Below are 12,515 nucleotides of genomic sequence, written 5' to 3'. Positions count from 1 at the left end.
TTCTGGCTTTCACTAATGATTAGTTGAAACTTGAAATGAGGAAGATGGCCTGACCCATCTGTCAGAGAAAAGGGTTAGAACAGTGCTCCTTCAGTTCCCAGGCCATTTTCTTCTCAGTGAAAATGGGTTTGTGAAATGAAAAATGCACCTTCCCATAAAATCAACCTCTTTTTGTCTTGCTTCTTGTTGCAGTTATAAGGTCGGTGTCATTTGTCTTGCTGGTGGACTTGGGGGAATATGAATGTCTTACTTTACATTTAGATAAAAGTCCTGATGTTCTGATGGGAATCAATCACTGCAGAGAGAGTCGACAAACAGCCCATAACTAGACAAGCATTCTTGGTGATGAAAAATGGAGCCCTGCTGTTGTTTAGCTGCCATGAAGACAGAGGAACCTTCAGCTTGTGCATCAGCGACAAACCGAGATGATTACTCAGTCACTCATGTATAGTTCTGTAATTCATTTCTGACTGTAAGTTGAACTGATCCTTCACGTCTGACTAACAGCCGGAGCAGTAAAAGCTTGTACTCTGCTACCCGGGCCTTGTGGGAAATGTCTGCTGTGTGCTCCAAACATACTTCTCAAGTCGACCTGGTTGAGTCACCGCCACTGTGTGTTTGCATGAGTATAAATAGAACTATGTGAAACAAAACAAAAAGAACAACACATAACTCCACTGTTCCTAGTGCATGTGGCCTACTTGCTGACTGGCTGTCTGTGAGGCCCTTCTGCCAATATACCAGGATGTGAAATCTGACAAAGGTGTCGCTGCTATACACACAGCAAATCTCTTTTATGCCTCGGGTTATTCATTAGGGACACAAAGATGTACCGTCAATATTCTGAATCATCCTTTTATTCCCCTTGAATTGTTTTTCATGCTGGTGTGACAAGAGACAGAGCTTAAGAATTCTGACTGGGCTTGTCGCAGTGATATTTAAGATTAACGGGATAATTCCATGATTATACCTTGTCCCTTTTTGTTTAACCGGTTGCCATTAATTTGTTTCCATGCAGCCTAAATCTTCTAATTTTGAACTGTGTTTGCATACAGCAGTAATGTCACCAGGCAGGCGTTCACACAGCCAGACAGCTGCCGACACAACCAAGAGCGTGAGACGTCCACCAGGGAAAAGGGCACGGCTGACATCAGTTTGCAGGATATTTCTACTAATTAGATAGTCAGCAATAACACATTAAAGAGCTTAAAAACATACCTGCAAATGTCAAATCTGTCACTTTAGATGCACCTTGCTCTTCAAAACCGCTGCTAACCTATACTGCCTGCTAATGGCTTGTAGAGCTACAGCACAACTTAGTTTACTTTGTCTCTGTGGTTCCCTGCTGGGACTTAACTGTCAATCCAGCACAGACACAACCCTTTAGCGGCGGAGAGAAATGAAGATCAACATTTATAACAACCCCAAAAACCTTCTTAACGTTCCTTTGATCACAAACAAATGTTACTCTATATCACATATCTCCATTTCCATGCTTTAGACCATGAGAGTGTTTTTACTAATACCAGCTCCAATCTCAGATCTGTTCCAGAAAGCTATCATCCAGAGTGGCACAGCCCTGTCCAGCTGGGCCGTCAACTACCAGCCTGCCAAGTACACGCGAGCCCTGGCCGAGAAGGTGGGCTGCAACATGCTGGACACCATCGACCTGGTGGAGTGCCTGCAGAACAAGAACTACAAGGAGCTGATCGAGCAGTACATCACGCCCGCCAAATACCACATCGCCTTCGGGCCTGTGATCGACGGCGACGTCATCCCAGATGATCCCCAGATCCTGATGGAGCAAGGGGAGTTCCTCAACTACGACATCATGCTGGGGGTCAATCAGGGCGAGGGCTTTAAGTTCGTGGACGGCATCGTGGACAGCGAGGACGGGGTGTCTGCCAATGATTTTGACTTCGCTGTGTCGGACTTTGTGGACCATCTCTACGGCTACCCGGAGGGCAAGGACACTCTGCGGGAGACCATCAAATTCATGTACACGGACTGGGCGGACAAGGAGAACCCGGAGACCCGGCGCAAGACCCTGGTGGCTCTGTTCACCGACCACCAGTGGGTGGCGCCGGCAGTGGCCACGGCTGACCTCCACGCCCAGTACGGCTCACCCACCTACTTCTACGCTTTCTACCACCACTGTCAGAGCGACATGAAGCCCAGCTGGGCCGACTCGGCTCACGGTGACGAAGTACCGTACGTGTTTGGAATCCCCATGATCGGCCCCACGGATCTCTTCAACTGCAACTTCTCCAAGAATGACGTGATGCTGAGCGCTGTGGTCATGACCTACTGGACTAACTTCGCCAAAACTGGGTGAGTGTTTTCTTGGGTTTGATAATATACCATTGGTATGAGATCCTATTCCTTTAATATATATGAGGAACATAACCCTTATGATTCACTTATGGGTCTAAAACTTCACCCCTTCCTCCTGGAGTCATCAGCCAGTCAAACACGCACTGCTGGGATCAGTCTTACTCCAAACTCTGTCCACTGAGAGCAAACATCCATAATCTACTTAGAAGTAATCTACATTGTGATTATGTTGTCATGTATCTTTGGCATCAGAAGTAATCCAGTGATTGTTGTCAAAAGAAACATGGATATTACAGTGCTCCCAATCTAACGCTGACATCACTAGAAAGGTGTCCTCAGGTGTGTCTGCAATGACACTTCATGCAGTCGAACCAAAACACAAACGTAAACTCACAAACTATTGATTGATTTATTCCCTTCATATTATTATAATTTATGCAGTTATTAAACATACGCATCAACGTTTTTGTGATGACCATTTCTTTTCACATTTATGTATGTCTCTCTCCTCCTCATCCTCCTCTTTCTTCTTCTGCATGGTGATACCTGCTCATTACTCTGTTCACAGCTAATCAGATACAGCAGGAATATATGACACACTTAAACAACTTACACAGTACATTTACAATACTCCCACTAACTAAGCATTCTACAAATCTGTACCATATTCAATGTAAAGCATCTGTTTCAGACGTCTTATGTAAATATCTGTACATTTCATTGTTTGTTTGATAAAAAGAAAAACAAGTGGATTCAGGTATAGCTAACAGCTGAGCAAAAGACTGAAACCAAACCTCCACCCAGCGGGGGTTTGGAGTGCACACCAACTAACTTCAATCTTATACAATTAAATGACCGTTAACCCCTACGGAGAGTAAATATCTCTGATACTCCAAAGATGGGTTTGGAGCGGGGTATCAGCAGAGGCTCTGTTATGATTAGTGTGTAAATAATTAACTCCTAAGTCAGAGGGATCAAGTGGAGGTTAATCAAACACGTGGAATCCTCCCCTGGTGCTGAGGCTGCTCTGGATGTGATGAGAGGACTTTCTCACTGTTTATATTTGGAGCACGTTTTTTGTTTCATGCACCTTGAGATTAGGTATCAGGGTGTTTGCAGCCCAGTCGTCCTGAAAATTCACTTTAAGTTGAATAAATATGATGAAGTGTTGATCAGCTTCATAGGCTGCAGCGTTCACTCCCCTGCTCTCTGTTTGGCTCCCATCCACTTGATGTTAGAGGGGGAGGGATATTTTTATGCTTCTTTTTTGAGGTTACTTCCAAAGAAGCAGTGAGGGAAAGTGGCCATTTTTCAACAAATCTCCCCCACACAGCCTCCCGTCCAGCATCATGGCAGGTTGATGCTTAGAAACTTTACCTTATGTCTGTTCAAAAAGAAATCTCTATAACACACAATACGAGGGATGATCCCAAACTCTAGAGTAACCTCTGGTCATCAGTCCAACGCTCTCTACTGAGCCCCTTTTGTCTCCAACTCTCTGTAATGTGAACAGCCTTAACAGGTTTGATGTCAGGAAAACATCCCTAACAGCAACTAGCTATTTTGTCCTCATGTGTCAGGGAGAAACGAATTGACGAGGTCAGCAGCAGGTAAAATCTGTTTTCATTCAACAGGTGTGAAAAGGAAAAATAATTCAAATCTGAGCGTCACAAACACTTCAGCATTGCTATATTTTAAGAATGTGAGCCAATGTTTTAAATCAAAATGAAGGTGATGTCTCATCATTATCTTTATGTGTCTGTATAACGCATTCAACTTATAAGTTACCAAACAAAGATGAATATTATCCCTCACTGGTACTAGAAGTAGTCGAACTATCCACCAATCAGGTTAGCAGACTGCTTGCTAGCTCCACCATCATCCCTACTAGAAGATACTCTCTACATAGACTGTACAATGGTATTCCCAAGACAGACATGAGCATCTCAGCTCACATCAGAGCTAGTTATTAGAGTCCACAGAACATATATCCCAATGTCTACCTTGAGCGGGAAAACTCCTCCTTTGTGTATATATATATATATATATATATATATATATATATATATATATATATATATATATATATATTGTACCTCCCAGCGTGAGCTTCCTTTTTTAAATATCAAAACCAGTGTGTGAGGGATCAGAAAGGACCAATGATTGAACAGCATTGATCCTTTCTGGTTTTATGGGGACAGTTGGCTGCAGGGAGGATGTAATGACGGGACATTTTAGAGGTGACCGTTTTAAAAGGAGCATTGACACACTGGCTCACTCTGGCTCAAACTGGCACACCAACTGTTCAGCTAAAAAAAAAAACAGTCCTGCAGTTGAGAGCACTGCAGCTTTTTACATCCCGTCTTCTGCCTCCAGCTGTAAAAGTCCAGTTAAATCCAGTCTTTTTTTACTGCACTTTATACCAGCATGCGTCCTAACAGTCAGCAACACATTCTAACAGCCTAGGATTTATTACCAACAAGCTTTGGCAAATACGTATGATTTTAATAAAAAGGTGATTTTTCTAACAAAACAAGCTTGTATGTGTCTCTTGGATTAGAAGGTTGAATGTGCAGAATCCTCCAGGCTAAGATGTTATAGGCAACACTGTGATGGATATTTCTTACGCTGACTCCCCCAGCAAACACTGGCTGGGATGTATTCCTCTTCTACGGCAGTAATCAGAACAAATGGGACAATATTTAGAGCTTAACAGGAGATTTAGGGCTCATGAACAGTTGTGTTAATGCCAATAAACAGCATGGCTACGACTATGTACTGTCACTACTCCCAGACACACAGTGACTCTCTCAAAGGACCATACATGTGCTTCTAGTGACTGTCACAGAGTAGCCAGACAGGTCACCTCGGACTAGCAGCGCCGCAGGAAGCACAGCGTTATCCATGCTACCCTCAGCGGCCCACGGCAGAGTCTGCTGCTTCCAAAGACAGAGCAGCATTTAGTACCCAGAGGTAGTAGATATAGGAAGTACCAATACCACAGTAGGAAAACACTAAAGGTACATTTAGCTGGTTATAATATTACTTAAGAAAGGTTTTGAATATAGGGCTTTCATTTAAAGTAAAAAGTAAAAGTATTTATTGTGCAGTAAAAGGTTCCATGTCGTGTGTGTATATATGGCGTGTTTGGATGAATATTACTGCTGCATTAATGTGTATGTGACACTTTACAGATGTTTTTACTCCTTTCTATGCTGTTTGGTAGTTTAATCTACAGCAATGCATTCTATAAGATCATCATATATCTGTAGCATTGCTGTCCTGTGAGAACCAAACACAGAAAAACAGCCCTGTATTCAGCTCTTTCGTAGATGCATTTTCCCAGCTAATCCTATGGGTGTTTCAAAAAGGTAATTTAGCTTAGGAAGTAGGAAAATGTTCAACTGCATATACTTTACAAGGTTACATTATTGGCATCGACAACAGGGTTGCACAACGTAATACAGATTGTGGTCACAAAACACAAAAACACCCAAAAACTACATGCTATGTGAAGGGTCCGGAGGAATGAATGATTTGTACGGAAGCTGGTACTTCTGTATTTGTTGCTAGACGGCAGCAGGGTGTACAGGCTGTAGCTGGGGGGTAACGTCCTTTAACATCCTTTAACATCCTTTAACATCCTTTAACATCCTTTAACATCCTACCTATGATGTTCTGGGTGGTTTTAAAAACTCGCTACACTAAACTTTGTGTCATTTACAAGTACATTTAATTTGAATTTAATGACTGATTACTTGAGTACATGTCCTTATTTACATTTCACCACTTTTACAACACTGAAGTTTACACATTTATCACAGTAAGGGATTTTAAAATGAGAGCATGTTTTCCAGACAGAAGTTTCTAATACAATGATGTTGATTTGCATCATGGGAACTCAAAGAGACAAATTCTTAAGCTTGATCTATACTAGAGATTAAAAGTCCCCCAACTTAATGAAATTAATTATATTATTATAAATGATTTCAATGGTATTAATACTATTTTTCTAACTAAAATGGAGTCTCTGACCAAGTTTCTTAACAACCGTTCATCCGATATATCGGCCCAACAGGCATTGTACTAGTCATGTAAAAATACCAAATATTGCTTAAAACATCTTCTCAAAGTTTAATTTTATTATATATTATGTATAACAAGGTTGTATCTTGTTATAATTGTTGGTCAGACAAAATACAAAAGCAATATGAAGCTTTTGCTTTAAGCTCTTAAAACTTGCTACGACCATTAGTTAAGTCATTTTATAGACTCAAATATTCATTGTTAAATGAATAAATGAATTGATAAAGCTGAGAAATAAATAACTATAATAATCAAAGGATTGAAAAGCGCTCTATTAACATGTATGTTTATGATTGAAAAGGTCTCTTTCATTTAAAGCTGCTCTGGTGACAGACAGTAAATGGAAACACTGGATTCATCACAGCTCATCCAGTACATGACAGCATCTGTTCCTGCTGACACCTATTGTGACTGTGAAATGTCTGCTTTCATACACCTGACTGAGAGGAGTACAGGTTTAGTATCTCCACCTATGGGAAGAGTCCCTGCTATTACCAACAGATTGGATGCTTGATGGAAACATATGCAAGCAAAACAGGTATTTTGCAGTTCAATGAGCACCGAAAGGCCCCAAACGTTGTCTTTTTTCCCTGAACAAATTCAGTAGTGGCATATTGTTGCAGCATATGTTAGCAGTGAGATGACAGGCCCACCACATGCTAGCTCTGCCTTATGTATAGTTCCATATGTAGACACCAGTTGGAGGGCAGACTTTGCATAATTGCATAGACCAACCATTTTAATGAGGGAGCCACATAAGGCAGACACAGGTGGAGCTGTGGAGCTTTTTTGGATCTATTTGTTTGTCCTACCTTTGAAAGATCAGTAGCTTTGGCAACTAGTACTCTTCCTGGGGCCCATATTAGGAAACTACTGTTAAAATAGTCTATCAGTGATGATGGTGACACATTTTTTTGTCTTTTATGTTTTGTTTGTGTCCATCTGCATTCATATATCCATATGCATTGGTGAACTGTAACTGAATACATTTAAGTCTAAGCACGGTGCTTATGTGCAAATTCAATAATTGTACTTTCCTTGAGTATTTCTATTTTCAGCTACTTTATACTTTTACTCTATGTTGTACGTTTTGTCTGACCGTTTTTCATCTCCTTCATGTCCAGTGAAAACCATATTTCTCCAGATGTTTTAAATTTGAACATTTGCGATGAACTAGGGGATGAAGTGTTAGCTTAAAACTATATGAAAGCCACTTGGATGAGCAGTAAAAACGCATTGTCACAAAGCAGAAAACACGACCAGGAAAAGGAGTGAGTTATAAAGTTTAGAAAAAGTTTACATGAACATTTATGGAAACAATACGTTCCCATGCTTCATCCACAAAAAATAATTTTAGGAGTTGGCAAAAGGCTTGATGTAGCTGGAACTTTCACAGGAGCTAAGAAACAGACCTGCATTTAACCAAATGAAGGAATCCAGAGCTTAATTTGGTTGGTTTAGTCACAAACATTGTTGATGTTTTTTAAATCTTTTCACATTTCCAGATGTGGTGGAAAACCAAACATTAATACCCAAAGAGGACTTTTAGCTTCTGATTTAGCTTGTGAGTTTAGTTCCTGGAATGATCTGGTCCAAATGGCTATAAAAGGGCAAAATGTGAGCGGCCCCACATAAATCCTCCCGCTAAAGGAATGTGGAGCAATATGCATCAGTGGGGTTGTGATGGGGTCCATGGGTTCATCATTATAGCCAGATGACACACTGACATATCTGCATAAATGCTGGAATATAGGAGGCTGAGAAAAGTGATACATTCCAGGTTACCTTTAAATCACCATTAAGAGCACAAGCAGATGGTGTGTGTGTGTGTTTGTAGCTTTTTGAAATGAGTAAGTAAGTAAAGCAACAACAATAACCTATTTTGGTTAAATCTGTGTTCTCTGGCAATACCTTAATGTCACATTTTGGATGTGACATTAAGGTATTGCCAGAGAACACAGATTTAACATGGTCTGGGAAAATATAGTAAGTGCTGGTAGTCGTCAGTTCGGATAAATCAGCTTGAGGATGGATTCATCTGACAAAGCTGCTGTTGAAAATACTTGATCAAACTGTCGTTTGTTGTATTCTCTTATCACAATCAGTGTCACATGGCGTCACACATTTATTGGCGTAAAGAGAAGGCATATTTAAGGGGGGTCACGGTTTATGAGCTTTATGAGAATCAGAAATAGAATCATTATCAGCTGTAATGGCCAAGTGAGTGTAAACAATGTGTTGCTCTCAATGGGCATGCACAGAAATACACATATGGCTAAAAAGAGGGAAAATATAGCTGAGCAAAGGTAAACTACTATGTACAGATACATTACATATATAATCAACAATAGCTCTGTTCTAAAGAGTAATACTGTAACAACTGGAATGTCTCTCTAACCAGTACAGTTAACTGGTATGCTAGTGCTTTTAATGGGCATTGATATAGTGATGTTATCTCAGAACCATGTAACCAAGATACAGATCATGAATAAGGCTTTAGGAGCTACAACCAGAAAAGGAGGTCTAAACTTGGACTGCATAGAATTCATTTAGTCCTCTCTCTTGCTGTACAAAATGACATCTGTCAGTCCATTTGAACCCTTTACATTCCATATCTTTGTTGTTTGTTATTCGGCTTAACTCTTATAACACAGGTTCCTAAGACCACAAATCAAATACAGCACAAAACATGCAAAACGATGTTCTATAAACGATTGGTCCTTGGGCCTTGATATTACCGGCTCATTCTGAGCTTCAGTGATGACTCTGCAGGAATCTTGACTCAGCTGATTCCTCTGACCCAACGCTTTGTCTTACTCCGGGTATTATCCTGAAGGAGAACCAATGGGTTGGCTCAGAACGTTTCCTGATATGTGAATCTGCTGTTTCAGCTTGACAGGAAATCATTCTCAAATATGAAGCAACTCCTCTGAGCCATCTTGTTTTTGAGGATTTCTGAACACTGGGATCTCTAAACAGTATAAACTGGGTATGACTGGAAAGCTCAAACTCTTGCGGATTCAATAAGCTCATTTTTTTAAAGTGTGATGATGTCACTCCCAATAGTAGGCAAAAGATCCCCTGTTTTTGAAAAGTGCTATATCAGTGAAGTATTGATCCATGTCACATTTAATGATCTGATTCATTCATTTTCACTTAAACATACAAATATGATCAAAACAGTGTGATCACACTGATTTAAATGATTTAATACATATGTAGCTCTGAAGCTCCATACAGGCTCACATGTAGTGATATATTCTGAGTCACAATTCCATACTTCATTAGTTGTGTAGAATATGTATACTCATCTTTATGTTTCTGCAGTTGGTATAAAATAAATCAACCTGTTTTAAAATTGCACCATCAATCAACTTTGAAATTTTGAAATGTCATTTAAATTAAACTGCAAAAACGTGCAGTTCCAAAAATGTAATTGCTATTTGTTATTTTCTGGGTTGTTCCTGGAGCTGTTTTACCACCACCATCCACAATTACTTTTTTTGCAGCTATGTGCAGCTTCTCTATTTCCTTTTCCAAATTGCATTGTAGGGCAAACGTGGCCATCAATAACAAGTCCAAAAATAAAGAGTTTTAGCCTGACTACTGATTTTTTGAGTAAACTTAATTTTGTCACTTTTCCAATGTGAAAACGAACTGAAATCCTGCATATAAATAGTTTGCAGTGTGGATGTTGGGGTAGACAGCTGTACGGTGCATTAGCAACATTAGCATTTGCACCTTTCATACCAACACTTTACATTTAACACATTGCATTCATTTGAATGAAGAGGAGATGGAATTGCACATCCGTAAGACCCAAACACACACACACACACACACACACACACCTATATATTACCAGTCTACACACACACCCTCACTGTTTGTTGCTTATATATATATATATATATATATATAGAGGCAGGAGTTCATCAGTGCTCCATGGTGGCCCCTAAATGCGATGTATGATTCAAAATGAGTCCCTCCTCTTGAGCATTCAGATATACAGCCCCCAACATGCACACCAACCCAACAACACACAGCTACACAAACACTCCAGTGTGTCGGCTCCAAGGTTGTTGTCTAGCCTTCACTCCCCCTCACCTCTGCAAAGTTAATGAAAACGCTCCCACAAAGTCACTAGAGAGGAAGCTCTGTTCCAAACTACAGAGAAGTAACACCCCGGGTGAGATTGAATATTAAGAAAATGTGACAACAGACCTGGAAATGTGTTATTGGTCTTTAAAGGACACAGAACATTTAGTCAGCTCTTGCATCAAATACAGAGTCACCTCCAAACACATTAGCTTTGAACAGAGGGAGCAGAAAAGTGGAAGAAAGGCTTTGACTTTTTGGAGTAATGAATCATCTGGAAGTGTCACAAATTAGTGCTCAGTGGATCCAATCAAATAAATCACACTGCTCTGAGATGATTTGAAGGACAAACCCATTTACAGAGTCACAAACCTCTTTAAAATATGGTCATTTTGTTTGAAATGGGGATGAAGGTTCATATAATATTTAGCATGTTTCCTGTTATTTTATGTCGTATTAATTCATGCTTGCTGTGTTATAATGGATTTGGAGAGATGTGCCATATTAATGATTCAGCCCTGTATGGACGGCTGTCTACAGCTGCACAGAAAAGAGTTTGGTACTTTGATTACGTCTTATGATAACCTTCATATCTTCTTTCTTCTATTTTGGTCTTTCAGGGATCCAAACCAACCGGTTCCACAGGATACAAAGTTCATCCACACAAAGCCTAACCGCTTTGAGGAGGTAGCCTGGACCAAGTACAACCCCAAAGACCAGCTCTACCTTCACATCGGCCTCAAACCTCGAGTCCGAGACCACTACCGCGCTACCAAGGTGGCTTTCTGGTTAGAACTAGTCCCGCATCTCCACAACATCAATGAATTCTTTCAATATGTATCCACCACCACCAAAATACCTCCGCAGGATACCACCCCTTACCCTTACACCAAACGGTTCCCTGGCAAAAACAACTGGCCATCCACCACCCGACACCCAGGGGTCCCACCCGCCAACACCAAACAGACCACTGACCAGCGCAAGAGCGGCGACCTGACGGACGAGTCGACTGTGGTGATCGAGACCAAGAGGGACTACTCCACCGAGCTCAGTGTCACCATCGCAGTCGGAGCCTCCCTGCTCTTCCTCAACATCCTGCCTTCGCTGCACTCTACTACAAGAAAGACAAGCGGCGGCACGATTCCAACCGGCGAGTCCCCACCCCACAGCGCAACTCCGCACCAAGCAACACGCCCTCCACCGCCAACAACGTGGCCCACCTGCAGAGCGAGGAGCTGATGTCTCTGCAGATGAAGCAGCAGCAGCTGGAGCACGAGCACGAGCACCACCACGAGTGCGAGCCGCTGCAGACCCACGACACGCTGCGCCTCACCTGCCCGCCCGACTACACCCTCACGCTGCGCCGCTCGCCCGACGACATACCGCTGATGACGCCCAGCACCATCACCATGATCCCCAACTCGCTGGCTGGCATGCAGCCTCTGCACAACTTCAATACTTTCGGTGGCAGCCAGAACAGTACCAACTTACCCCACGGCCACTCCACCACGCGGGTATAGCTCCACCGGGACGGAGTGGCGTGGATTCCCTCTTGATCAGCCACTATCCTCGCAAGGCAAATATGAGTGGCTAACTGTGTGAAGCACAGACTTAGAAGATGTTATTTTGGTACCATGTCTTCTGGAAAAGCATCAACAGTATAAATTGATCCTGAAAATATTCAAAGTGAATGTTACTCTAGTAAGAACTCTACTTGGAGCTAAGCTTCATGGATGGCTTTCGAGAAGTTTGACCAAAAGAAAAGGCAACCAGGGGATGACTATTAATATTCTTACAATATGAAATGGACAGTTTCAGTGTGACAGAGAAGCTTTTGCAGAGGCTTTTGTGCCGTAAATACACAACAGGAAGACAGTGGCAGCCATTGTTGAAAAGCAACAATTAAACGTCTGAAACATCATCTTTTCATGATCCTTCATGCATCAGACACCTGACTTGGGCACAGAATTCTACACCCCAGCCTGAAATGTATTTAT

General features: G+C 41.5%; 1 protein-coding gene across 1 annotated transcript in view; it reads left to right on the top strand.

The window, feature by feature from the left end:
- Nucleotides 1–12,038, top strand: part of nlgn4xa (neuroligin 4 X-linked a) — a 72,693-nt gene extending 60,655 nt beyond the window's left edge. The window contains 3 exon segments of the mRNA XM_054623835.1: nucleotides 1,542–2,331; nucleotides 11,139–11,611; nucleotides 11,614–12,038. Of these exon segments, the coding sequence (XP_054479810.1) occupies nucleotides 1,542–2,331; nucleotides 11,139–11,611; nucleotides 11,614–12,038 (1,688 nt within the window).
- The last annotated feature ends 477 nt before the right edge of the window (nucleotides 12,039–12,515 follow it).

Source organism: Anoplopoma fimbria, chromosome 22 (assembly GCF_027596085.1).
Source record: "Anoplopoma fimbria isolate UVic2021 breed Golden Eagle Sablefish chromosome 22, Afim_UVic_2022, whole genome shotgun sequence".
Classification (NCBI taxonomy): Eukaryota; Metazoa; Chordata; class Actinopteri; order Perciformes; family Anoplopomatidae; genus Anoplopoma; species Anoplopoma fimbria.
The sequence above is the reverse complement of the archived record's forward strand: the minus strand, read 5'-3'. Positions and strand labels throughout refer to the sequence as shown.